The sequence below is a fragment of the Lissotriton vulgaris genome, unplaced genomic scaffold (assembly GCF_964263255.1).
Source record: "Lissotriton vulgaris unplaced genomic scaffold, aLisVul1.2 SCAFFOLD_510, whole genome shotgun sequence".
In the NCBI taxonomy this organism is placed as follows: Eukaryota; Metazoa; Chordata; class Amphibia; order Caudata; family Salamandridae; genus Lissotriton; species Lissotriton vulgaris.
In genome coordinates, this window is record NW_028246922.1 from 116338 (window position 1) to 141817 (window position 25480).

General features: G+C 47.4%; 1 protein-coding gene across 1 annotated transcript in view; it reads right to left on the reverse strand.

Moving 5' to 3' along the window:
* LOC147665686 (uncharacterized) overlaps window positions 1-19697 on the reverse strand; it is a 59938-nt gene extending 40241 nt beyond the window's left edge. Inside the window, exon 1 of the mRNA XM_086949594.1 lies at window positions 19498-19697. Coding sequence (XP_086805720.1) covers window positions 19498-19617 — 120 coding nt within the window. The 5' untranslated portion in view covers window positions 19618-19697. The remainder of the gene's footprint in view (window positions 1-19497) is intronic.
* Between the last annotated feature and the right edge of the window lie 5783 nt (window positions 19698-25480).

Consider the following 25480-nt stretch of genomic DNA (forward strand, 5'->3'; position numbering starts at 1 on the left):
TGTAATGACAGTGAACGATTTGAAGCAGTCGGTCCATGTGGAAAGAGAATTGTGAAGAAAACCAGCTGAAAGAATACGCAGTCTACACAGAAAGCGAGATCTGACCATGTGCAAAGGAGTGCTCTTTTAAATGCCTACTGCCTTAACCAACTGCTCAGAGCGTACACTGTCTGTGACTGGTGACCTGCAGAGTGCGTGAATGAGAAGAGCGGCTGTGGGAGGTGGGAGGGAAGTAGGAGAGTGCGATGTGCAGGCGGGGAGCGGAGCCTTTGAAGTGTGTGAGGCACTGACAGACAAATGGTGGTTTGTGACGTAGCTGGTTTGTGCACGGAGCACATGAACTGTGGCAAATCTGCCGTTGGTTTCAGAGCTTATTTGGCCCTCAATACTCTTGTCTAATTATCACTTACGTGATAAAATAGTCGAGACCTAAAAAGTAATATTTAAAATGTATTTTAAATTATAAAGTCTATTATATTGAACAATTTTAATTTCTTCTTTTTGATGTTCATCAGCCTCAAATAATTGCGGAGTACTATTTTGGCACGATACAAGGACATAAGTTACACATTTCCAAAAGTGACAAAAAAGTACAAATACACTGCATACTGTTAATGTCAGTTTTTACCGTGGTTGCGCCTACATGACACGTAAAAAACTACATTTCCCATGATTCCCTCTTGGTAATGAGGAAGTACTTCAGGGAGCCGAACACTCATCCGGGTGCGTGTTATTCTTGTTAGTTTCCCGACGTTCTCCTGGCGTGAGGGTGGATTCCTCTGCAAACCGTATTCTATGATTCTGAGCCTTCGAGAGCGAAGGGCAGTGTGCTTCGTGAACCCGAGGTACGACCTGATCTGTGCTGTGTTTTCTGGAGCGCGCTGCCTTCCGCCGCGCTGCCAAAGGATTCTTCATTGTTTCCTTTGCATTTGCCTTATAGCGGAGTCAAGTCAGAAGTCAAGTCAGAAATTTATATAGCGCGCTACATACCCATAGGGTCTCAAGGCGCTTGAGGAAGGGGGGGAAATTACTTGTCGAATATCCAAGTTTTAAGTTGCTTTCTGAATGCTAGGTGGTTCTGAGTAAGGCGAAGGTCAGTGGGAAGAGAGTTCCAGGTTTTGGCTGCCAGGTAGGAGAAGGATCTACCTCCCATGGTGGCTTTGTTGATGCGAGGAACAGTGGCAAGGGCTTGGTTGGAGGATCGTAGCTGACGGGAGGGGGTGTAGAAGGACAGTCGTGTGTTGAGGCATTCGGGTCCAAGTTCGTAAAGTGCTTTGTGTGCGTGGGTTAAGAGGCGGAAGGTAATCCTCTTATTTACGGGGAGCCAGTGGAGGTTTTTCAGGTGACCAGAGATGTGTTCTTTACGCGGGATATCAAGTATGATCCTGGCTGAGGCATTCTGGATGCGTTGGAGTTTTTTCTGGAGTTTTACGGTGGTACCGGCGTATAGGGTGTTTCCGTAGTCCAGGCGACTCGTGACCAGTGCGTGAGTGACTGTTTTTCTAGTTTCGGTGGGGATCCAGCGAAATGTTTTTTTGAGCATGCGAAGAATGTTGAAGCAAGATGATGAGACAGCGTTGACTTGTCTGGTCATTGAGAGTGAGGAGTCCAGGATGACGCCTAGGTTCCGTGCGTGGTCCGTCGGGATGGGTGCTTTTCCAAGGGCCTCTGGCCACCAAGAGTCGTCCCAGGCGGAGGGGGAGGTACCTAAGATTAGGACTTCTGTTTTGTCTGAATTCAGTTTCAGACGGCTGTGCTTCATCCACTCGGCTACTTCTTTCATTCCTTCGTGTAAGTTGTTTTTGGCGGTGTTGGGGTCCTTGGTGAGTGAGAGGATCAGTTGGGTGTCGTCAGCGTAGGAGATGATGTTGAGATTGTGTTGGCGAACGATGGCTGCGAGGGGGCTCATGTACACGTTGAAGAGGGTGGGGCTGAGTGACGATCCTTGCGGCACGCCGCAGATGACTTCAGAGGCCTCTGATTTGAATGGAGGGAGCCGGACTCTCTGAGTTCTTCCGGTGAGGAACGAGGTGATCCATTCCGGTAGCGATCCATTCACAGTAGTTTTCTGTTACGTGTTGCTGTAAGTGACATGATAAGAGTTTTCATTTAGAAGCGAAGGGAGCTTCTATTTCGGCCTTTACTTTGCTGTTTGTTGTTTGACTTTGCTTTCTTCATTTCGAGGATAATCAGTACACGTGGAGCGCAGTGGTGGTATCAACTACACACTACCGTGTTACTACCTGGGCATAGGTGGACATATTGGAAAGGAAGCGGAGCGCAGTAGTGGTCTCAACTACGCGTTACCGTATTTCTATTATCGGAACCTAATCAGTTGCACAAGTCGGTGCAATTAAGACAACATTAAAAAGAGCGGAGTGTTGTGGTTTTTGCATCCTACACACTACCGTGTCTGTGATCCTCTGTCAGGATTCCGGTGGCTTATCTTCATTTACAAAATTGGGGATTATACTTCTGCTTATTACCTTGATTCTTTTCTTTTGATTGATTCAACAGACTCCTTTATTCCATACCTCCACTCCTGTTTCGTGGTATGTGTAGGGGGTGGTTTTTTCACACACATAGCTCTTTATTATTGAAACTGGAATGAATGCATTACTGAATATTGTTTATTTTTCATTAGACAAATCCAGGTCGCGAGAGGGGTGTGAGAAGAGGTATTTCCGCAGGCAGTCTGTTTCCTTCTATTATGCAGGTATATAGGCTTTCTAGCGAGACTATATGAGAGTAGCCTGTTGTTGCTTGTTTTTGTTTATGAAGTTATCTTTTGTCGTTTCAGGTTTTCCCTTCCCTGCTGACCCTTCCCTTTCCTTCCTTTCCCCTTTTCCCTCGCCTAATGACTCAAATACTTTGTGTTATACAATCAGAGTGTTTGTGACGTTGGGAGGTGGACCATTTTATGCTACAACTGGATTCCGTGGAGCCGATTGACAGTTAAGATGTAAAATGACCTCATGTCACCTCTAACCCCTTCAATCCCTTAGTCAGCCCTGGCTTTTTTAACCATCAAAAGATTATAGTATTTTATTTTATGACTTTTCATTTCCCTTTTTAAATTGTAAATGCCAGCATGTACAGGTTGACCAGACATCTAAGATTTGATGGGAAAATCCCTGCTGTTCATTGTCTGTCCCTGCAGTTTTCTGTAAATCATCTGTAAATATGTCCATTTTTAGGTTAAAGCCCTCCAGACAGCACAGCGGTCTGGTTTACTTAAGACATCTTGGGGACATTCAGAAAGCTTTCAAGGGAATGCATTCCGCTTGTTGCTTACCAGTGGGTTTTTGGTTTGTAATTGACATTTTCGGGCTTTCTACTGGCTGGTTTTGTTTGTTTTGGGCGATCACCTTCAGTTAGTTCCTCTCAAGGAGTGAAGCCTTTTCACAGTGCCTCATCTTGTGTTCTTCCACAAGTGCTCCTTTCTGTAAACAGGCCGGTAAATATTATTCTTATCTCATAACAAGTAATGTGCATTCAAAGACGGAGGTCAAATGTCAGGCTCTGTCTTCCGAGGAAGCTTGGCGTCTACTTTTCTTTCTCGGACTTCACAGTGAGAGGATTTATTGACAATCTTGATGGATACTGAGGGTATGAAAGTTTTTTTTGTAGCATACAACAACACTTACATGAACTGTACAAGTATTTCAACCTTCATTAGAATTAGGAAAACACAAAGGAAGCACACTACTTGTTAATTCTGACGCGTGTCGGAAACAAATACTTTAATATGATCAAAGGAAATCAATACACCAGGTGATGTAATTTCCATACTTTATCATTGGTGTGCTGTACAGTTTTATTAGTAAAACTGTATGTCTGTGCAAATGTAACGGTCATTTCAAATGAAAATGTGCTTCTGTAATGGCAGTGCGCTACCACACCATGCATACTCCTCAACGCCACTCCACTCTACTATGCACCACTCCAATCAACACCACTGCACTCTACGCTGCTCCACTCTATGCCAATGCACTCTACACCACTGCACTCTGTTCCACCGCACTCCACTCTACTCAGCATAGCTCCATTGTACGCTACAACACTTTTCACCACGCCACTGCACTCTAAAACAATCCACTGTATGCCACTTCAATCTATTCTGCACCACTGCACTCTACACCACTTATTCAATGAAACTGCACTCTAGCCTGATCCACTCCACTATACTCTACGCTAATCTACTCTTCTGCACTCTACTCCATGATACTCTACTCTAAACCACGGCACTCCACTCTGCAATCCGATATTCTATACCCCTGCTCTCTATGCCACTCTACTCTGCAACACTGAAATCTACACTACTCTTCTGCACTCTATGCCATTGCAATATACTCTACACCACACCACTCTATGCTAATTCACTCTACTCTGCACTACTGCATTTTATGCCAATGCACTCTACTCCGTCAATGCACAGGACTCCACTCTTCACTACTACACTCTATACCACTGCATTCTACAACCCTATACTCTAATCTGCACCACTCTACACTCCTCTACTCTGCACCACTGCACAATACAACACTGCACTCTACTATGCACCATTCTACTTTATACTGCTGCAATCTATGCCACTGCACTCTACACCAATGCCCTCTATACCAGTCCACTCTACGCCATTCCACTCCACTGTATGCCACTCTGCACCAACCTCTCTATGTCACTGCACTCTGTGCCACTGTACTCAATGCCACTACACTCTACTCTCCACCGCTCTATGCCAATGCACTCCAAGCCACTCTACTGTGCCATACTGCATTCTATGCCAATACACTCTAAGCCACACCACTTTACTATACATCAATGCACTCTAGGCCACTCAATTCACTTTTTTTTCAATTAATGCTTTAGTCGATTTAAATTACAAAAATCATAAAAGCACAAGTTAAAAAAGTGTTAAAAAGTCTATACAGAATTAAAAACATGACAATAATAAAATACTCATCTACATGCCCTATGAGATGTTAAAATAATCGCTCTGTGCAGTTCATTTCATTAGGCCATTGCCGGGGAAAAGGCGGAGAGACATTGTACATTCATATTCAGTTCAAGATGTTGCAAGTATAAATATTCGCTATATACATTCATTCAAGTAACATTCCATTAGGGGGAAAAACATGAACAGGCATCCGGGATCAATGTTGAAAACATGTTAACTAATTGCACCCCTTCATATGGTATTCCGATAGCTGATGACTAGCTTTAAAAAAGTGGATACTGCCTTAATTACATATTCAGTTTCTAGTTGTTTTAGTTTTAAAAATGCTACTCTGTCGCTTTTTAACCCCCAGCTCTTTAGTATTCGAATCAAACGCCTTTTCCTTGGAATCAAGTAAAATTTACAAAACAAGATACAGTGGATATTTGATTGGTGGAATACATCGTCGCATGGGCAGATAGCCAGGTCCTTTGACCAGTCATTACATTCTGGAAAGGGTATTAATCTAAAAAAATGAATCAGTACGGAAACGTGTCAGCAGCATCCGTGTATAACAACTTGATTCAAGTAATAAATAAGGTTGAATCCCCTCACAGATGGTCAATAACTGATTTTCCATAACTGTACATTTACCCTTTTCCAAAAACCACCTTATATTGTCTAAATGTTCCAGGGCCAGCTTTTTAGTGTACTTCTAGACACTGATTCCATACTTATTGGAGTATCAAAGAATTCTGGGTGCCCAATCTCGTACATTATGTTTTTTACGTATTTGATCCATTGTATGTTAGCCACTCTATCTAAATTGAGGCAGTCTATAATGATGTCTCTATTTAAGCCTGTTTCAGGTGTGACCCAAATTTTATGCCATAACAATAAGGGGGAGATTTTGATGGTGTCAGTAATAGATGGTAAACCCACTTCACTGTAGCAGATGTAAGTAGCCGTAGTTTTAGGAACTGCTAATAAATAGCGGATGAAGAGGTTTTCACAACATTGGATCTGCTCCACTTGTTCGATCCCCCAAATTCCTGCCCCATAACTTTATCATATAGGCCCATGAAGTGTTTAACCCAAGTTTCGCCTGGGATGGCTAGATCAATTACGTCTGTGTCCTTGTCTTGTAGGAAAGGCGCGTTTACCGCTTTCCAAAAGGCTATGTTGTCATTCCTTAGACATGCTTCATGTCACGTCTGCCAAGCTTCCCTTTTTAGTTGTTTTTTCCTGCCAACTATGGCAGCACGGTACGATTTTCTAGCCAACCGTACTGACTCATTTAATCTAGGGACTTCATGTAAGGTACGTTTCAAATTAATATGTGCCTTTGTACAATCCTTGTCAAACCACCTTTGGATTCTATTAATACTAGGACAATGATCCCTTGTAATTTTCTGATTTCCTCTGTAATTTTATGGAAGGAATCATAGACAGTATGGTTTTCCCCGGATTGTGAAAAACATATTTCCATATGATCGTGGGTATTCTTAACTAGCTTTTGAAGAAAAAGCTCAGGTTCAATTTTATCCCATTTGATGGAGTATCCATTTGAACTCGCAAGGCTGATATGGGGGTTATACAAACATTTCCCTTCAAGTTTTCATCCACCCCTTTAGTTTTTAATGCAAAGAATATGGGGTAATGATCACTCAGAGTTTTGTTTATCTCCAATGAGGACACGAGTGCTGAGTGCCTAGATTTTATATGTGGGAAATCGATAATAGAGTTGCACCCGCTCCCATTGAAAGTGGGCTGAAACGGTATCACTGGTGAGCATAATTCATTTACATATGGTAAATCGAAATGAAAAATCAAATTGTTCGGTAAGGCCCCTAGTTTTGAGTGTGTACAATGGGTGGGAGTATCCTCCTTATTATCTCCTAAGCCACAAGTGCCAGAGGCACTACGTGGGCAAAGGGGACAGTTAAAGTCGCCCACCCATAATAGAGCCATGTCTCCTGTCATCTGTTCCTCTAAACTAAGCAAGTTACTAATAAGATTGTTTATAACATTTTCCCATAGGGGTGTGGAGATATTGTTCTAGAAATGTATTATAACCATGTTTTTTACTACTCCCCATATGACTATTAAAATCTGATAATACTCTGTTGTGATAAATTTAGCAACTGTAATCCCTCCTGAGGTTGAGACGTAGGTACATAACCCCCCTTTATTTCTGCCCTGTATGCTAGTAATAGCTGGTGTATTAAAAGTTTGGTACCCAATTAAATGAATTTCCTGGACAGACCACGTTTCTTGGAGACATAATATACTAGGATTGTTTACTATGTCCAACCATTGTGGGAGGGCTGCTTTGTCCGACAACCCCGCAATGTTCCAGCTTAAACTTTTTAGCCGCTTAAGTGTGGTCCCCCTGGGAGATACCCTTTCAGAGACCAATTTTTTTGTACCTTTCTTCTCTCCCTTAGTAAGCGTTAGTCCAGCCCTTATGGGGGGTGCACTAGATGCTGGTGGTCTTTAAATTTTTCTAGATGCGTCGTCTTTCAAAAATAGTTGACGTCTAAAACTAATTTATCTATGTTCCCCTGTTCAATCTGGTAACTCCCCACCCTACCCGAATAGTGACTCCCATTTGATTGTATCAGTAATGAGATAGACACCTCAAGGGGTTGCTCCTCCCTCCTATTCCTTCCTTGTCAATCTTGATCACTCTACTTTGCACTAATGCCCTCTACTCCACTGCACTCTACATTACTCCACTGTGCAGAATTCAATTTTTTGCTACAGAACTCTATGTCACTGCACTCTATGGCACTATATTATACTGTGCACCACTCTAAGCCTCTCTACTCTGCACCACAGCACTCTACATCACTCCACTCTGCCCTCTACTATGAAACACTATGATCTACGCCACTGCATTCTATGACGCTGTATTGTACTCCGCTGAATTCTATGCTGCAGCGCTCTACGCCACTATACTCAGCAACATTCTATCCCAATGCAGTCTACTCCAGTCTACTCTACGCCACCCCACTGTACACCACTCTGCTTGACTCCACTCTGCGCCACTACAACACACAACACTCTATGCCACTCCACAACAATCCACTCCACTCATCGCCATTCAAGTCTATGATACTCCACGTCACTTTCCTATATGGCACTAACTTTTAGCCGTGCTGAACAGCAACCACACTGGTCAGACCCTCCAGGATATCGCGATTTGCCGAGAAATAGGCACTTTTTAAAAAATGCCGCGAATTTTACAAAAATGCCCGCGAAATCGGCATTTTTTTAGAAATCGCTGCATTTTTCGCTATATCCTGGGGGGTCTGCTTTATCAGCAGCATTGGAGAGGCACAGCGGGATTGCAACCCTCACACCTCGAGCCCTTGATGACCTGTTGAGAGGTGCTTCGAAGGTGACAGAGGGAGGGGCTGCAGGTTCAGGAGCAGCGACATCTAGTCACATGCAAACAGCCCTGCCTGATGGTGGAATCGGCGACTGCCATTTCCCTCTTGTTACCCCGAGCCAACAATCAATTTGTCTCCAAGTTGATGCTAATTATCAGATAAAAGCACCTTTCAGTGGCTAGCCTGCGCCCCATTGATCCCACCTCGCACGTGCTTGTTAAGGAGCAGACAGGTTCAGCTATCCAGCCACGGAGAGCCCGAGAGGGGCCAGCCGCAGAGGTCACAGGGTCCCAGGAGGGCAGCACGCGCCAGCAGGTGGAAGAGGGACTGGGGAGAGGTGAGGTTGGAGGGTTGTCTCCCGAGCTCTGGGGCGGCAAGCGCCCTGCGTCTGTGAATTCCTGTACGAGGCAATGTGTCATGTCTCTGCTATTTAGAGGGGGGCTCACACATTCCATTTCTACCCAGGGCCCCAAACATCTGAGACTCGGCCAGATTACACCCCTGATTACACCGAGGCAGCACGTGGTTCTCTTCACAGAGCGTAATTACTGTCACTAAATTGCAAGCAAACCTCGGTTCTTCAAACATGCAGTCTATAATTTAAGAAAATAAAGAAATGGAAGGGTAGCTGGATGATGGATGAGGGGAAAGATGGATGAGGGGAAGGATGATGGATGAGGTGAAGGATGGATGGATGGATGGATGGAGGGGAAGGATGGATGGATGGAGGGGAAGGATGGATGGATGAGGAGAAGGAGGGATGGATGGATGGATGGAGGGGAAGGATGGATGGATGGATGAGGGGAAGGATGATGGATGAGGGGAAGGATGATGGATGAGGGGAAGGATGATGGATGAGGGGAAGGATGGATGAGGGGAAGGATGATGGATGAGGTGATGGATGGATGGAGGGGAAGGATGGATGGATGAGGAGAAGGAGGGATGGATGGATGAGGGGAAGGATGGATGGATGAGGAGAAGGAGGGATGGATGGATGGATGGAGGGGAAGGATGGATGGATGAGGAGAAGGATGGATGGGTGATCAGGGGAAGGATGGATGATGAGGGGAAGGACAGATGGATGGATGGATGATGGGTGGGTGAAAGGATGGATGGAAGGAAGGATGGCTAAGTGAAAGGGTCGATGGAGAGAGAAAGGGAGGATGGATGGATGACTAAAATAGTGTATGGGTGGAAGGATTAGTAAGTGAAAGGATGGCTGTATTGGTGAAAGGGTAAATGGCTGAATGGATGAGTGAATGGATGGATGGGATAAAAAGTGGATAGATAAGTGTACAGATGGATAGGGTGAAAGGGTGGATGGATAATGGAGATGAGTGAAAGGATGGATGAGGGGATGGATGAAGGGATAGATGAGTGAAATGATAGATGGAAGGATACATGATGGATAGGTTTGCAAACGGTTGAATATGTTTGGAAATGGCTGGGCTTACTTATATACTATTGCGTGACCTCTGATGTGTCTGTAAAACGTACCTATTGTCCTGAAGTTTTGTCCTGAATTTTGAGCTCCTGTCCTGAATTTGTGTCCTGAATTGTGACCCTTTGTCCTGAATTTTTACACTCACCGTCCTGAATTTGCACCAATGCCAGTTGGTCACCCTATTCGCTGGCTTGGAGACGAAGCGCCGTGCAGAGATGTCTGCCCCTCAAGATAAACAGACAGAACCACTCAGCCGAGAGAGCTGAGGCGCACACGGGACGGGGTATCTGCAGAGGCGCGCTGGACAAGGGATGAAGTCAGAGGGTTGAGCTCACCTATTGCAGACCATTTTCCCCTGGGAGTGAGCCATAGGAAAAATCCTAGAGGCGAGAAATTTCACACGGGCGTCAAGTGGCCCCATGTCATGGGTGTCAACTTCAATCAGTCCCCACTTTTAAATCTGAGACGATTTGCAGGCTGACATTTTGCAACGAAACTACAAGTACCAACATGCAGTTCGCTACTGTTTAACAAGTGACCACTTGGCGGTTTTGACTGCTCTTTCTCTAGTGTTTAGGTCTGTCGAACGGGCATCCGGTGGGATATCAGGTCATGTTCAAAATACACTGTACTATTTAAAGTGCTTACTAATAAAAGGGGCGATGGGTATAGCCATCATTAGTGCAGCAGGTACAGTGGCACCAAGCTCTAAGGCTATTGCAAGACACAAACTGACCTGCAATGGTACGCCTCTTCTGGCGCAAGGCTTTGCAACGTGACGCATCTGGGAGATGCGTCACGTAGTAAATACCCTGCACCATGGTGCATCTTTTGCGCCGCCGCTGCATCACAAAAGTGACGCAACGGTGGCGTAAAAGCAGCGCAAGGGGCTTGTAAATCTGCCCCAAAGTGTCTACATTGTAAAGAAACCAAATATACATAGCTTCATGTTGTTAAGTAACTAAACAAGCACTGGCGTTGCCAATAGGTCTCGCAGTAGGAAAGTTTGAGCTATTGGTTGTGTAAATGACAAAGCCCTTTATGTATTCTAAATGATAACAACAGTGAAAGGCATTGTTATTTGCCATTGTAATAGTTCCACCTGTCGTACTGCACGATCAATTGGCAACGTGAGTGTTGTTCGTGTGTGAGTGGCGTTGCGTGTGTGAGTGGCGTTGCGTGTGTGAGTGGCGTTGCGTGTGTGGCGTTGCGTGTGTGGCGTTGCGTGTGTGAGTGGCGTTGCGTGTGTGAGTGGCGTTGCGTGTGTGAGTGGCATTGCGTGTGTGAGTGGCGTTGCGTGTGTGAGTGGCGTTGCGTGTGTGAGTGGCGTTGCGTGTGTGAGTGGCGTTGCGTGTGTGAGTGGCGTTGCCTGTGTGTGAGGCGTTGGCTGTGTGATTTGTGTTGCCTGTGTGAGTGGCGTTGCCTGTGTGAGTGGCGTTGCCTGTGTGAGTGGCGTTGCATGTGTGAGTGGCGTTGCATGTGTGAGTGGCGTTGCATGTGGCAGTGGCGTTGCATGTGTGCGTAGTTGAGTGGTGTTGCGTTGTTTAGTGGCGTTGCATGTGTGAGTGGTGTTGCATGTGTGAGTGGCGTTGCATGTGTGAGTGTTGTTGCGTAGTTGAGTGTCGTTGCGTAGTTGAGTGTCGTTGCGTAGTTGAGTGGTGTTGCGTTGTTTAGTGGCGTTGCATGTGTGAGTGGTGTTGCATGTGTGAGTGTCGTTGCGTAGTTGAGTGGCGTTGCATAGTTGAGTGGCGTTGCATAGTTGAGTGGCGTTGCATAGTTGAGTGGCATTGCGTAGTTGAGTGGCGTTGCGTAGTTGAGTGTCTTTTAGTAGATGAGTGGCGTTGCGTAGATGAGGGTGAGGTGTTGAGGGTGAGTAAGGATGAGTGAGAGTGAGGGTGAGTGAGGTGTTGAGGGTGAGTGAGGTGTTGAGGGTGAGTGAGGAGTTGAGGGTGAGTGAGGTGTTGAGGGTGAGTGAGGGTGAGGTGTTGAGGGTGATTGAGGTGTTGAGGGTGAGTGCGGGTGAGGAGTTGAGGTGGAGGCGTTGAGGGTGAGTGAGGGTGAGTGTGAGGTATTGTCATTGAGTGTGAGTGTGAGTGAGGGGGTGTGAGGGTGATGGGGTGTGATGGTGAGGGTGTGTGAGCGTGAGGGTGTGTGAGTCTGAGTGTGAGTTATTGTCATTGAGTGTGTGTGAGTGTGAGTGAGGGGGTGTGAGTGTGTGAGTGTGAGGGTGAGGAGTTGAGGGTGAGTGCGTGTGAGGGTGACTGTGGAGTTGAGGGTGAGTGAGGTGTTTGAGGGTGAGTGAGGTGTTGAGGGTGAGTGAGGTGTTGAGGGTGAGTGAGGTGTTGAGGGTGAGTGAGGTGTTGAGGGTGATTGAGGGGTTGAGGGTGAGTGAGAGTGAGTGAGCGTGAGGGTGAGTGAGTGTGAGTTTGGGTGAGGTGTTGAGGGTGGGTGAGGGTGAGGCGTTGAGGGTGAGTGAGGATGAGTGAGGAGTGAGTGTGAGTTAGGGTGAGGGGTTGAGGGTGGGTGAGGGTGAGGGGTTGAGGGTGAGTGAGGATGAGTGAGGATGAGTGAGGGTGAGTGAGGGTGAGTGAGGGTGAGTGAGGATGAGTGAGGGTGAGTGAGGGTGAGTGAGGGGTTGAGGGTGCATGCTATTTAGAAAACAAAAATATGCTATTCCCTCAAAGTTATTACTAGCAAAATACTGGTAGTACGTGTGAGTGAAAACCGCAAGTGTAGTTTGCACAAAGCTCTAAAATAGCACTGGAAACAAAGAAAACAAGTGAAAGCAAGTTACGGTACCATAAAGTGGGTTTGAACTTTCATTTAATGTTCTTCCCGAAATGTGCTCCAGGCAACACGTTAATCTCTTTGTACGCCGTGTTTGTGCTGCACATTTGGAGGCTTAACAAAAACATGCTAGTTGGGGCAGAGCAACTCCATCGCTGCCGTACCAAAATGGTTAAAGGGACTGTAAGAAGGGGCGGTGCAAGGAAAACAAACTGCGACGTGCTGAAGGAAGGAGACTGTAAATAAAAAAAATTCTAATGAAAAGAAGCGGGACAGGTATAAATTACAACAAACTGTTGTCCAGCACCACAGCATTTATATTGGAAATACTGTGCTTCTGTCAGACGGTGGTCAGAGGGCGGAAACAGCAGGGGTCCCGGACAAAAAAACAAGCGTTAAGAGCGGCCGGGAAACTGAAAGCACGGCCGGCCAGCCATGATTAATTAGGGGAGGAGAAGCCGCTGAGCGCACGCTGGGCGAAGCCCTTTGATGTGCTGGTGGCAAGAAAGTGCATCATTTTCGAAGAACTGCCGCTTTAAATATGTGACTACATAAAGGATGAAGGCGGAAAAGAAAGTTCTCTCTTTCTGACTTCGGCTCCAGGTGGCGTTAGAGTCTTACACTTGTATATGCAACTGTTAAAGTAAATGGCAGAAATAAAACAATTACCTCGCAAGCGTTTTACGCTCTGTGAACTCCAGGTTATATAAAAGTTACCAGCATACACTGCGGTTTCTCAGGATAAACAAACACCAAAACTGTTGTCTGAACATCCAGACACTGTAGAACTCATGAATAAACCTCCCCTCGAAAGCCGCATATCTCAGACATACAACTATTCCAGACCTTTCCGTTAAAATGGAGGGGATTTGTTGAGACAAATATATCAGTAAACAACCTGGGAAGCCAAAACGAGCACTCGGACAGGAGAAACGCGACGTGCACCAGAAACAAACAAAAAAAAAATGAAACGCCGGATGGGGGCGGGAAAGCCTGGTGGGAGGCGTGAATGCGCGAGGGGAGCCAGGCGGATTGGGAGAGAAGCCTGATGGGGCGGGAGAGCCTGGTGGGTGGGCGTGAATGAGGGGAAGACTGGGCTGGGCTTGCATGCGGATTGGGAGAGAAGCCTGATGGGGGCGGGAGAGCCTGGTGGGTGGGCGTGAATGAGGGGAGGACTGGGCTGGGCTTGCATGCGGATTGGGAGAGAAGCCTGTTGGGGGCGGGAGAGCCTGGTGGGTGGGCGTGAATGAGGGGAGGACTGGGCTGGGCTTGCATGCGATGCGCGTGCATGTTGACGGGCACTGCATGAAAACCGCGGGCTGAAAGCCCTTTGGTTTGACGAGAAAATAGCCGACTTGAATTCTCCCCATTTCCCATTCCTGCGGAATGGTAAAGGCTCGACCTAAAAAACTAAGATATCTGTGTTTGTTGTAGGAAAAATGGCCACATAAAATGCCGCAAAATTGCCGCTAAATTTCCATATTTGTGCCGCTAAATTTCCATTTTTGTGCCGCTAAATTTGCTAATCCATGCCGCTATATCCTGGGGGGTCTGACTGGTGTACAACATGGCTAAAACACATTGGCAAAGCCAATAGCTCTTGCATAGGCGAGACCTATTGGCTTGGCCAATGTTTCTTTACACAGGGACTGTTACGCACATTTAATGTTTACTATACTGTTCTCTTAATTCCCATCATTTGCTACTTCAATCCATCATTATCATCAGTTTTCTACATTAGTGAGAGCTGAGAATTAAGTTATTTTGGGTTCTCACCCCACCTCAAGCTGCTTCAAAATTGTAGTCCTACTTCTTTGTCAGTGGAATGTCTTAGTTCTTGTTTTACAAAATCTGGTCACCCTAAGCATGGACAATTGTGCTGTCTAAAAAGCAAGGAGAAGCTAGGCGCATCTCAGTATCTCGAGGAGTCCCGTTTTTTCCTTTCTGTCCTGGTACTTTCAGTCCTGTTGCTCATAATAAAACCATACCAAAAGAAATAAAACCATACCAAAAGAAAGAGAGAGGACTCTGATGAGGGGGTGTTACACAAATTCCGCAACATATACAGCAACACAATACCAGTGGAATGCACCCTACAATCATGGACGATACCTACTACTTCAGGAGAGGACTTCTTATGAACCCAACTGTATGATGTCATAGTGATATATGAATCCTCAGGATGCAAGACCATCCCCCACCCAAGTGGCTTGCTTCATCGCGGGATCTGCTCCTCGCCTGGCCAAGGTGTTTGGTTTGTCCATGTGGCCACCACGGTGGAGCACTTGATTGAGATCTTTTGTTGGAAGATGTTCCCTAAGGTGGAAAAATGCCATGCGGCGCAACCATAATGGGTGATGATTAAAATTACCTGGCGGTAGACAGTTATTTTATTAGCATTCCCATGGTAAGATTAAAACTCATGGAGATTATAGTGACATTAGTGGGTATCAATTGGCCCTCATGGTCATTGGCCAACTAGTTTCAGCCAACTCATTGAACTTCTCATGAGGTCTGTGGCTTTCATCAGGACCAGAGAGTCCCTGCGGTCGCTTCTCCTACATGTAACAGTCAATCTAATTAGTGTAAGGAAGAGGGGATGCATGCAAATTAGAGAATTAAAGGATCTCTCAATAACCTCTAACAGACAAGAGAACACAGAGCCATTATCTGTGTATCTCCATACTGTATGTTGTTCATAGCAGTCATAATCGTATCATGCTTTGACTAAGCCAATGTAAATACATTCACAGCAAACAAGTTCCACGCTAGTGGCACACTAGCGCCATGCTTATGTGATAGGTTAAGCCACTCCCATGAATAACACTAAATGGCATAACTACTTCAAGCCAAACTGAATCTCTTTAGTGGTAATAGTGAGCAGTAGATACAGTATATGACCACTTACTAGTCCCATAAAAGAGACTGAGTTAGGCTTGAAGTACCCATGGCAATCGCGCAAACACACCAAACGCAACACCGAAAATGAGGTATAGATAATCATGGGCCTTAGTGGCCAGGTGAGGAGCAGTCACTCCCCAGGAGAGTCTGACTGGCCCACTTCCCTCCTGATACCTTCCACGGAAGCTTCAAGCAGTCCCCAGTTAAATTTTTATGCCCTGGAAGTGGAGCTCTTCAACTGAGCTTCAGTCCCTCTGCCATCTTGGATTCTAAGATAAAGTGGTCTCTAAGCGTTACCTTAAAATGCACTATAATTCAAAAAAGCGAGTAATGTTGCCCATCAGGGTGCAAGTTTGAGGTTCCAGGCTTTGGTACCTTTTTTATGATACATTGGCATGACCACTGGGATGGTGAAAATATTATGGTATAATACAGAGACAAGATTCATGGCCACTGTGATCCTACATCACTTCCTACAAATTGGATGTAATGAGAATGAAATATAATGGGGGATATTGGAGAGAACAGGCTTGAGATACACTAGCAGACAAGTATTTGAAAGAGAACAGAGATGGGTATATAAAATACATACACATATAGGAGGCCAACATTCTCCTGTTCCAAGCGGGACACTAGTGGAATAGTTTGTTGAGTAAATGATATGAATATAGACAGTGTTTTTTCGCATTCACTTAGATTAATAGGCACAAATCCTCATCGACACACAGAAAGTCTTTTAGCCTGTAATGTCAGGTCTCTGTGATTGGATCATTACCCCTTTGCCGCAGGGCTAATTCCCTCGCGATGCGGGGGGAGGGTGGCCGTGCGCAGCATCGCAGTGCTTGTGACGAGCTCTGCTCATCATGCAGGTGGCGCTGTGCTCATGACGAGCTCAGCTCCACGCCTGTTTAATGGAACGCCCAGCACATCAGGGGAAGTATCCCCGCTTGGGCGTTCTGCTGCAGTCATGACGAGCTCAGCTCATCATGAGCACAGCGCCACTGTGCCTCATGACGAGCTGAGCTTGTCATGAGCGCCCGAGGGGTTAACATCTCTTTTCACTTCTGGTAGAATTGCCCGTGTCTCTAATAGTTCAGTTTAGCTCTAGTTCACATCGAGGTCTGGGCTGAGTTCTGCGAACAGCAGCTTCCTCATCGCGAGCAAAAGTTTCTCAACACGAGCAGTAGTGACCATCTAAGACCTGCCCGTGTTGAGAAATCTCACAGAGAGGTGGTCTGGAGTAAGATTTTCCTTGTTCGCTAGATTAACGTTGGCGCGAGCGAGGAAAAGACTCTGCAGGAGTATGTACACTTCAGAAGATAATAAACATCTCTCCACAACCATGGGATAGAACCCAGAATAATAATTTCACCTTCAAGTAACATCTATAGTATACAGATATGGAACAGCCAAACAAACAACTTTCTACGTCCAGGTAAGTTATGAAGCCCTGACCTATAGCTAGCCTGGGTATTATATAGTACTGTCAATTCATATATAACCCTCCTGGCCTGCGCTAATACTAATACCATTACACTCAACAGGCAGGCAGCTGATTGAAATTCGTACAGACTGCATAATAATCCCCTTATTTTGCATGACCCTCCTACCATAATGAGACAGAACTGCTGCAGGTCACGTTCAACACCCAGTACTGTACTAGTACCTAGCAATAAACCTCTGCCACCAACTAAACAGGCATGGAATTGGTCAAGAGATCTTATACATCCTGCTGGCCCACAAAGGACTGAAATTTAGTCCGCCATTGCAGGTTCTAACTAGCTGTATACTAGGACTGCTCCTTAGCATCTCACAATGAAAATCAGATATGGGATGATCGTAACAAAGTCCACCACAAATACCCCCACCATTTCTCCTTCAAACCTATGGCTGCTCAGGACCTTAAATGTTAAAACAAAATGTCTTCGAATGGACAACTGAGTGCCTTAACCAATTAAGTGGTCTATGATCACAGGCAGTACCATAAAGTGACCCAATCAAAGCTTCCATCGTAATGAATAACAAACTGTGCGCCTCTCACACTTATTCCTCTTCACACTGCTAAGCGCTGCATCCTGTAACATGATAACTGCACCTCAGTGGTCATCTTGGACGACATGACCAAACTTGCCACAAAGGATCAGAAGAAAGACAACATGCGTCCGACACTGCTCAAGCAGGCAAGTGCATCAGCTCGCCACATAGGTATATAGTGCTATATAAATGGTATAATACAATACACTGAACGGTTGATCACAGAATACCAGTTCAAGAATGGCTTCACTGACAAAGTCTCAGATCCCCCACACCTCCCAAAAAAGGTAAGCAAGCCCATAGGACCATCTAGGAGAAAGCTGAATTATGCTATGAAAGAAGGGGTCTGGATTCTAATGGGGCTGAGATCACCAAAGTACTCCACTAGCTCCCAGTACCGAGAGATAAAAAGATACTAACTCAGTGACATTATACACCCTCTGGGCTAAAGGCTATATATGTAACAGTTCATATTTATTACAGTGGAAGGTATGTACGGACCCTGGCATATATAGTGCCCGACATAGGGATATTAAATTAGAACCGAACCCTTTGCTTATCCTTTAGGTAACACAGGTAAAGTGAGTGTGTACCTCCTAAGGACGATAACTAAAAGCTTTATATCTCATGTGCTGCCAGAAGCTAGGTTAGTGTCAGCTCATGTTTGGGAACTTTTTCAACCATCTCTGGTCACTCCGTGGTGGTGTTCGCTCTGTGTATATGTGCAATTCAGAAAAGGTCTGAAATAGTTAGACACAACATGACAAAACGCAAAAGATATGGGCTCCATTCTGTGCTTTTATTTAAGGGGATAGGCAACTCATAGGGATATATACTCATGCAGATATTCGCCAGCTGGTATGCATGCTGAATGCTGTGGTATCCTAGCTACGGTGCATGCACCCAGTACCATATCAACTGGGTGATGTCCTAGTTAGGGTGCATGCACCCAGTACCATAGCAACTGGGTGATGTCCTAGCTGGGGTGCATGCACCCAGTACCATAGCAACTGGGTGATGTCCTAGCTAGGGTGTCTGCACCCAGTACCATAGCAACTGGGTGATGTCCTAGCAAGGGTGCATGCACCCAGTACCATATCAACTGGGGGATGTCCTAGCAAGGGTGCATGCACCCAGTACGATAGCAACTGGGTGATGTCCTAGCTAGGGGGCATGCACCCAGTACCATAGCAACTGGGTGATGTCCTAGCTAGAGTGCATGCACCCAGTACCATAGCAACTGGGTGATGTCCTAGCTAGAGTGCATGCACCCAGTACCATAGCAACTGGGTGATGCCACGAAGCAGGATTCCAGAAGAGTGGGACAGCTCCAGTTGAAGGAGAGCTGTCCATGTTGTGAGATGTACCTGCTTGCTCTCTAATAAAGGATTTTACTTAACCAACCTTGTATTCAATCTTCATTACAAATGCCCTCTTGCCTCCTTCTAGTTGCACGGAAGAGTAGGCCATTGGGAATCTAAAAAAATGAATGCCACCTTTCGAATGAAACCTGTGTCACTTCAAAGCACTGCTGTCTGTTTTATTGCATACTACAGCTATCGCTTTGTCACGTCGAGCCTTCAAAAATAGTTGTTAAAACGAGAAAAATGTTAAGCCCGGTGCGTCACTCCGCCCCTACACCCAGCTACTTACAGTTGCATACTATTCCACGTGTTTGCCTCCATTCCTCTGGAGCAGAAAGTATTCACCCCTTCCTTTGTAGTTCAAACCAGTGTTTTGACAGCTACACGAACTACACTTCCCAGCATGTTGTACGGGTACGCCGGGAGCTGATTGGCCCAGCTTGTTCCTTCCAAACACGTGCTCCAAACGCACCAGTCCCAGCAGTGCTGCGTACAGCGTGGTGAGCGCTAAACCTCCTGGGAAATGTAGTCTCTTATCGCAGCCTCACTCCCCTCCCTTCCTTTCTCATGGAGGCTCAGCTCTGTGACAGCGGCAGAGCCGTCTCTCTCGACCTCCTCCTCACACAGCCTCACCTCGGTGATGGCGGCGATGTACTCCAGTCTCGTCTTTTCAAACTCGGACGCCGAGCTCTGTCCATCACGCAACATTCCCGCCATCCTGGTTTCTTGTTTGGCGCATGCGCAGCCCTCCATCAATAGAGCTGGGTGAGCGTGGAGGCGGGGGTCGTATCGTGTGTGTGGATTGGTTACCTAGTTTTGACATTCTTTACAATAATACAGTGGAGAGATGTTTTAGCTATAAAAAAATAAAATACAAATCATATTTTTGTGATGTGTGTCTCATTATTTCTATGTGCCCAGAAGTACCTACCAAGCACTTTTGAACCCTATTTTTAATTTTTTTATTTGATTTAATGCGATTTTATATAGGGCGAACTATAACCGAAGGTGTCAGAGCGCTTTACATAAGAACCAGTTGCAAAACATAAGGATTTAGGATTACTTGCATTACATAAAAGATACAAACAGAAAAAAATTGCAAATGTACAAGATGTAAAGTCACACAAGGAAGAGATACAAACAGATAGAAAAATTGCAAATGTACAAATAGTAGAGTCACTCAAGTAAGAGATACAAATGGATATACTCTAAGAGTCACATAGGAATGGTAGTCAGTACAAAGGTCTACTGCATATACTAGTGATTAGAGTTATCTCTATATACATAATGAAGGGATAAGCCTCCATAACTGCCAGTGTTTCAGATTGCTATGTGTGACATTTTCATGATTTCACTGTAATAACAAGTGACATTTCAACGACTATGAGTGCCACTTTCTCGCGAGCAAAATAAAGCAATTAAGACAAGAAAACAAATAAAGATCAGAAATTACACCCCTCCCTCCTCCTTTGGAATTCAGGAGCAACTATTTTTAAACACTGAAACGTTTGCTGAGTTTCAGCACGGCACTGGAGGCAGTCAGATCTTTTGAGATCCAGCTTCAGCGGAGTTGACTGCAAAAGCTTGTCCGCTGTCCCACTGGTCGTCATGAGGACAGGCAAACTGGCGGCACACAGCATTTCACTGTTGGCTGGCCGAGGGAGCGAAGTATTATATGGTGAAAACTAAAGTGTACTCGCGGAGGAGTCACTGTCAGTCAACACTACATACATGGTGCTCGCAGCGGCGGACTCACTGTCTGCACTCACAGTCTGTGCTCATTCACCTGCAACGCATTGAATTTACATTCTCAAATTTATATGTACTCAGACAAAAATCTGTGCATCGTCATATACACACCTGAGATTATCAATGAATCTGCACTCATACTCCTCTATCGCCGCACATGTGAGATTACCACAAAACCTAAACCTTCTCTGTATCATGTTAATGTGCACCTGCACACATGATATCCCGTGTACCACAATGCATTCAGAGAATTTTCTCTAAATATCTACACAAATACCCGTGAGCCAGCACTCCCATATTGAAGGAGAGGCATTTTAGGTGGGAGGTAGCTACAATAAAGCCACTTATGGCTTAAAACATCAGGAGTCACCAGCCTGAGTAGGGTCTGTTGTTATGAATGCCTATTTTACTAATTTTAAATGCGTGGCAAGGTATGTGCAACACAAACTCGGGCTGATTTAAGCTTCATAAAGCATGCAAATTACCAACTTGAAACATTATGAATCAATCAATCAATCATCAAATTTGTAAAGCGCGCTACTCACCCATAAGGGTCTCAAGGCGCTGGTGGGGGGGGGGGGGGGGGGGTTCCTGGAGGAGAGATGGTCCTGGGTCATCCGTAGGGCGAGGCTGACGGATCGGAGCTGGCAGGTGGGTGTGTAGAATGTGAGGCGGCTGTTGAGGTACTTTGGGCCCATGTCGTGGAGAGCCTTGTGTGCATGGGTGAGGAGTCTGAACGGGATCCTTTTGCTGACGGGGAGCCAGTGAAGGTCTTTCAGGTGGGCAGAGATGTGGTTGCAGCGAGGGATGTCCAGGATGAGTCAAACTGAGGCGTTTTGAATGCGCTGGAGTCTTTTCTGGCGTTTGGCTGTGGTTCCAGCGTAGAGGGTGTTCCCGTAGTCCAGGCGGCTGGTCACGAGGGCCTGGGTGACCGTCTTCCTGGTTTCGGTGGGGATCCATCGGAAGATCTTTCGGAGCATGCGCAGAGTGTTGAAGCAGGATGATGAGACGGCGTTCACTTGCTTGGTCATCGTGAGGGAGGAGTCCAGGATGAAGCCCAGGTTGCGTGCGTGGTCCGTTGGCTTGGGTGCGCTGCCCAGGGCAGGGGGCCACCAGGAGTCGTCCCAGGCGGAGGGAGATGGTCCGAGGATGAGGACTCCCGTTTTGTCTGAGTTCAGTTTCAGATGGCTGCTCTTCCTCCATTCTGCAACGTCTCACATTCTTTCCTGGAGGTTGGCTTTGGCGGGGTCGTTGGTGAGGGAGAGGGTCAGCTGGGTGTCGTCGGCGTAGGAGATGATGTTGAGGTTGTGCTGGTGGGCGATGGCTACGAGAGGGCTCATGTAGATGTTAAAGAGGGTGGGGCTGAGTGAGGATCCTTGCGGGACGCCGCAGATGACTTCGGTGGCCGTGGATCCGAACGGGGGAGGCGGACTCTCTGGGTTCTTCCGGCGAGGAACGAGATGATCCACTGAAGTGCCGCTCCTTGGATTCCGGTGTTGCTGAGGCGTTGTGTCAGGGTGTGGTGGCATACGGTGTCAAAGGCTGCTGAGAGGTCCAGGAGGATGAGGGGGCCATTTCCCCGTTGTCGAGAAGGGACCTGATGTCGTAGGTGGCTGCGATGAGGGCGGTCACGGTGCTTTGGTTTGCTCGGAAGCCGGACTGTGAGGGGTCGAGGGAACCGTTGGTCTCGAGGAAGGCAGAGAGTTGTCTGTTGACGGTCTTCTCGATGACTTTGGCTGGAAAGGGGAGGAGCGAGATGGGGCCTAAGTTCTTGAGGTCCATGGGGTGCGCGGTGGGTTTCTTCAGGAGGGCGCTCAGCTCGGCATGTTTCCAGCTCTCCGGGAAGGTGGCGGATGCGAAGGAGCTGTTGATGATGTTCCGGAGTTGGGGTGCGATGATGGAGTCAGCTTTGTTGAAGATGTGGTGTGGGCAGGGGTCGGTAGGGGAGCCGGAGTGGATGGTGTTCATCATGCGGGTGGTGTCTTCGGTGCTGACAGGGGTCCAGGTGCAGAGGGTGGTGGTGGGGGGTGCTGGTTCGGTGCATGGTCAGCGCGCCGAAGCTGTTGTGTAGGCCGGCGATCTTGCAGTGGAAGAACGAGGCGAGAGAGTCGCAGAGGTCTTGCGAGGGGGTGATGTCGTTGTTTCAGGCGCTGGGGTTGGAGAGCTCTTTGACGATGCTGAAAAGCTCCTTGCTGTTGTTGGTGTTGTTGTCCAGTCGTTCTTTGAATGCTGTCTTCTTGGTGGTGCGGATCAGCTGGTGGTGTTTGCGGGTGGCGTTCTTGAGGGCGGTCATGCGTTCTGTTGTCTGGTCGTGGCGCCAAGCTTTCTCGAGGGTGCAGCAGGTTTTCTTGGAGGTTTTGAGGTCGTTGGTAAACCGCAAGGCTTTCTTGCTGCCGGGTCTGCTGGGGGGTTCTTCAGTGGTGCGAGTTCGTCGGCGCAGTCGGTGAGCCACTGTGTGAGGTTGCGGGCTGCTTTGTCGGGGTCTGTCGTGATGGTGGGAGGGTTCTGGCTGAGGGAGGTAGTGAGCTGGTCGGCGGTGATCTTGCTCCAGCTTCTGCGGGGAACCTGTTGCGGGTGGTGGTGGGTCGTGATTCTCCTGAAGTTGAAGTGGACGCAGCTGTGGTCTGTCCAGTGTAGTCCGGTGTAGTGGCTGAAGGAGATGTGCTTGCTGGAGGAGAAGACTGGGTCAAGCGTGTGGCCGGCGTAGTGGGTGGGGGTGTTCACCAGTTGCTTGAGCCTAAGGTTGGCGAGGTTGTCCAGCAGGGCGGTGGTGTTGCAGTCCTTGTTGTTCTCCAGGTGGAAGTTGAGGTCCCCTGAGAGGATGTAGTCTGTGGAGGTGAGGGCGTGTGGACTGACGAAGTCTGCGATGGCTTTGCTGAATTGTGTGCGTGGTCCCGGGGGTCTGTAGATGAGGGTGCCTCTGAGGGTGGTCTTGGGGTCTGTGTGGATCTGGAAGTGAAGGTGTTTGGCGGCGGTGAGGGTGTCGAGGAAGGCGACGTCTGGTGATGTTGTGTCGAGGAGGTTCCAGAGTTCGACGGCGTGTCTGTAGACGGAGCGGGTGTTGAGCAGGATGCACTTGAGGTGGTTGTTGCTGGTGCTCGGCTTGGCGGGTGCCGAGCAGGTCCTGAGGCAGGTGGATTGGCAGGCTTGGCAGGTGAAGGGTCCGTGTGTGCGCCTAGGGGTGGCTTAGTAGCATGCGGTGTTTCGGCCGGCGTTGAGTGCGTGGAGGGTGGCGGCGTCGTAAGTTTGTTGGGTGCGCTGGCATCGACGAGGACCAGGGGTCCTGGCGCTGGGCGTGGTCCAGGCGCGGACGGGCGTAGAAGGGCTTGCCTTTGGCGCGCCTTCAGCGCACAATCGGCGTGCCCGCTGCGCATGATAGCTGCGCGTACGCATGGACTCCGACATAAATGGCTAAGTGCGAGGGAGGAGCAGCTGGGAGGCGGGAGCGGGGTGGCGAATGGGAAGGGGAGAGGGTGTACAGAAGAAAGAACGGGGGTGGGGCCGTGGGGAGCAGCGGTATGGAGCGGGGCGGAACAGCAGGAAAAAGGTGGCAGACGAGCACAGAAACAAGAAGAAATCAGGGGCTCAACAGTGAGAGAGCAATACAATTACTGGTACAACAGTGAAAAGCAATACAATTACTGGCACAGAGAGGGCGGAAAAAACAGGAAAAATAATGAGCCTCAGCCACAGGGGCAGCGGCGAGCGGCGGCGGCGGCAGCAAGGGGAGACCGGGCGCACTCAGGAGGTGCCACGCCGGTGGAGCGACCGGCTCTGACAAGGTAAGAGTAACACTACAACAAGCACATAGGTAAAACACGTCAGTTCTAATTAGTAGAAGCTTGCATTTATGCTCCTCCAAAACCATCTTATTTACATATTTCATCTTTTTGTTTACTTATAGCTGCTCAGTAATTCTACTAATCAGCCCAGAGCAAAGCACCTTAAGCTATGTTTTCAAAATCTTCAGGCCTTAGCATAACACAGAGTCTGTGATAAAATGCGCACATGGCCAGCCATGAGGACATTGGACCTGCAAACCATTCTGTTATTCTGGCCTAATCGCCCAACCTGCCTGGGCCAAAAAACTGGTTGTCATCCGTGTCGCGTGACTGGTGCTACTTTAAAAAGCGTTTCTTCAGTTCAGGTCCGCAATATATAAAAGTGCAAAAACAGACAACAAAGAATATCAGAGACAAGCGTTGACAAGACACGAACATTGTTAACTGCTCCCTACTCTGTAGAGTGCCTACACCGGGAAAAACTGTATCCGAAACCATTTTAAATATTTTTTTAGTACTGCAGCCGCATGGTGTTAATCAAAACTAGGGTGGCTGGTACTTACTTCGAGACGTTTGCCACCCGCCTCCTTAGACCAGGGCTGTTCTCAGAGTCTGCTGTTGTCCAGAGACAGACGCTGTCCTGGGCGGCCACTGAAACTGCCAGTCACTGGCTCCATGATGTGAGCTTGGTAATAAATAATTGAAGCCACTGCGGGCTCACACCGGCCCAGGCAGGTGTGAGCAGCAGGCAGCAATGTCAGCTCCATAATTGTGTTGGCGCCCACAAAGCCAGCCCAAACCGCCTCCTTCCAAAACAAACTCCCCGCCTTCGATAGCAGGACGCTACGCACCCGCAGCGCCTTACTTGTGTATGTATAATCACACTGGGCACTACCATGATGTCAGGCTATGCAAACCACGCCACAGAAAATATTCACAATGAAACATTGTTGCGCTTTGCAGTGAGCCTGCCAGCAGCCATAAGTGAGCTGCAAGACCCAAGCCTGCTCAGGATCAGTGAGCGCATGACACGGGCAGTGCGCTGCCAGCTACCACACTGTCACTCCATTATATAGTTTAGGCAG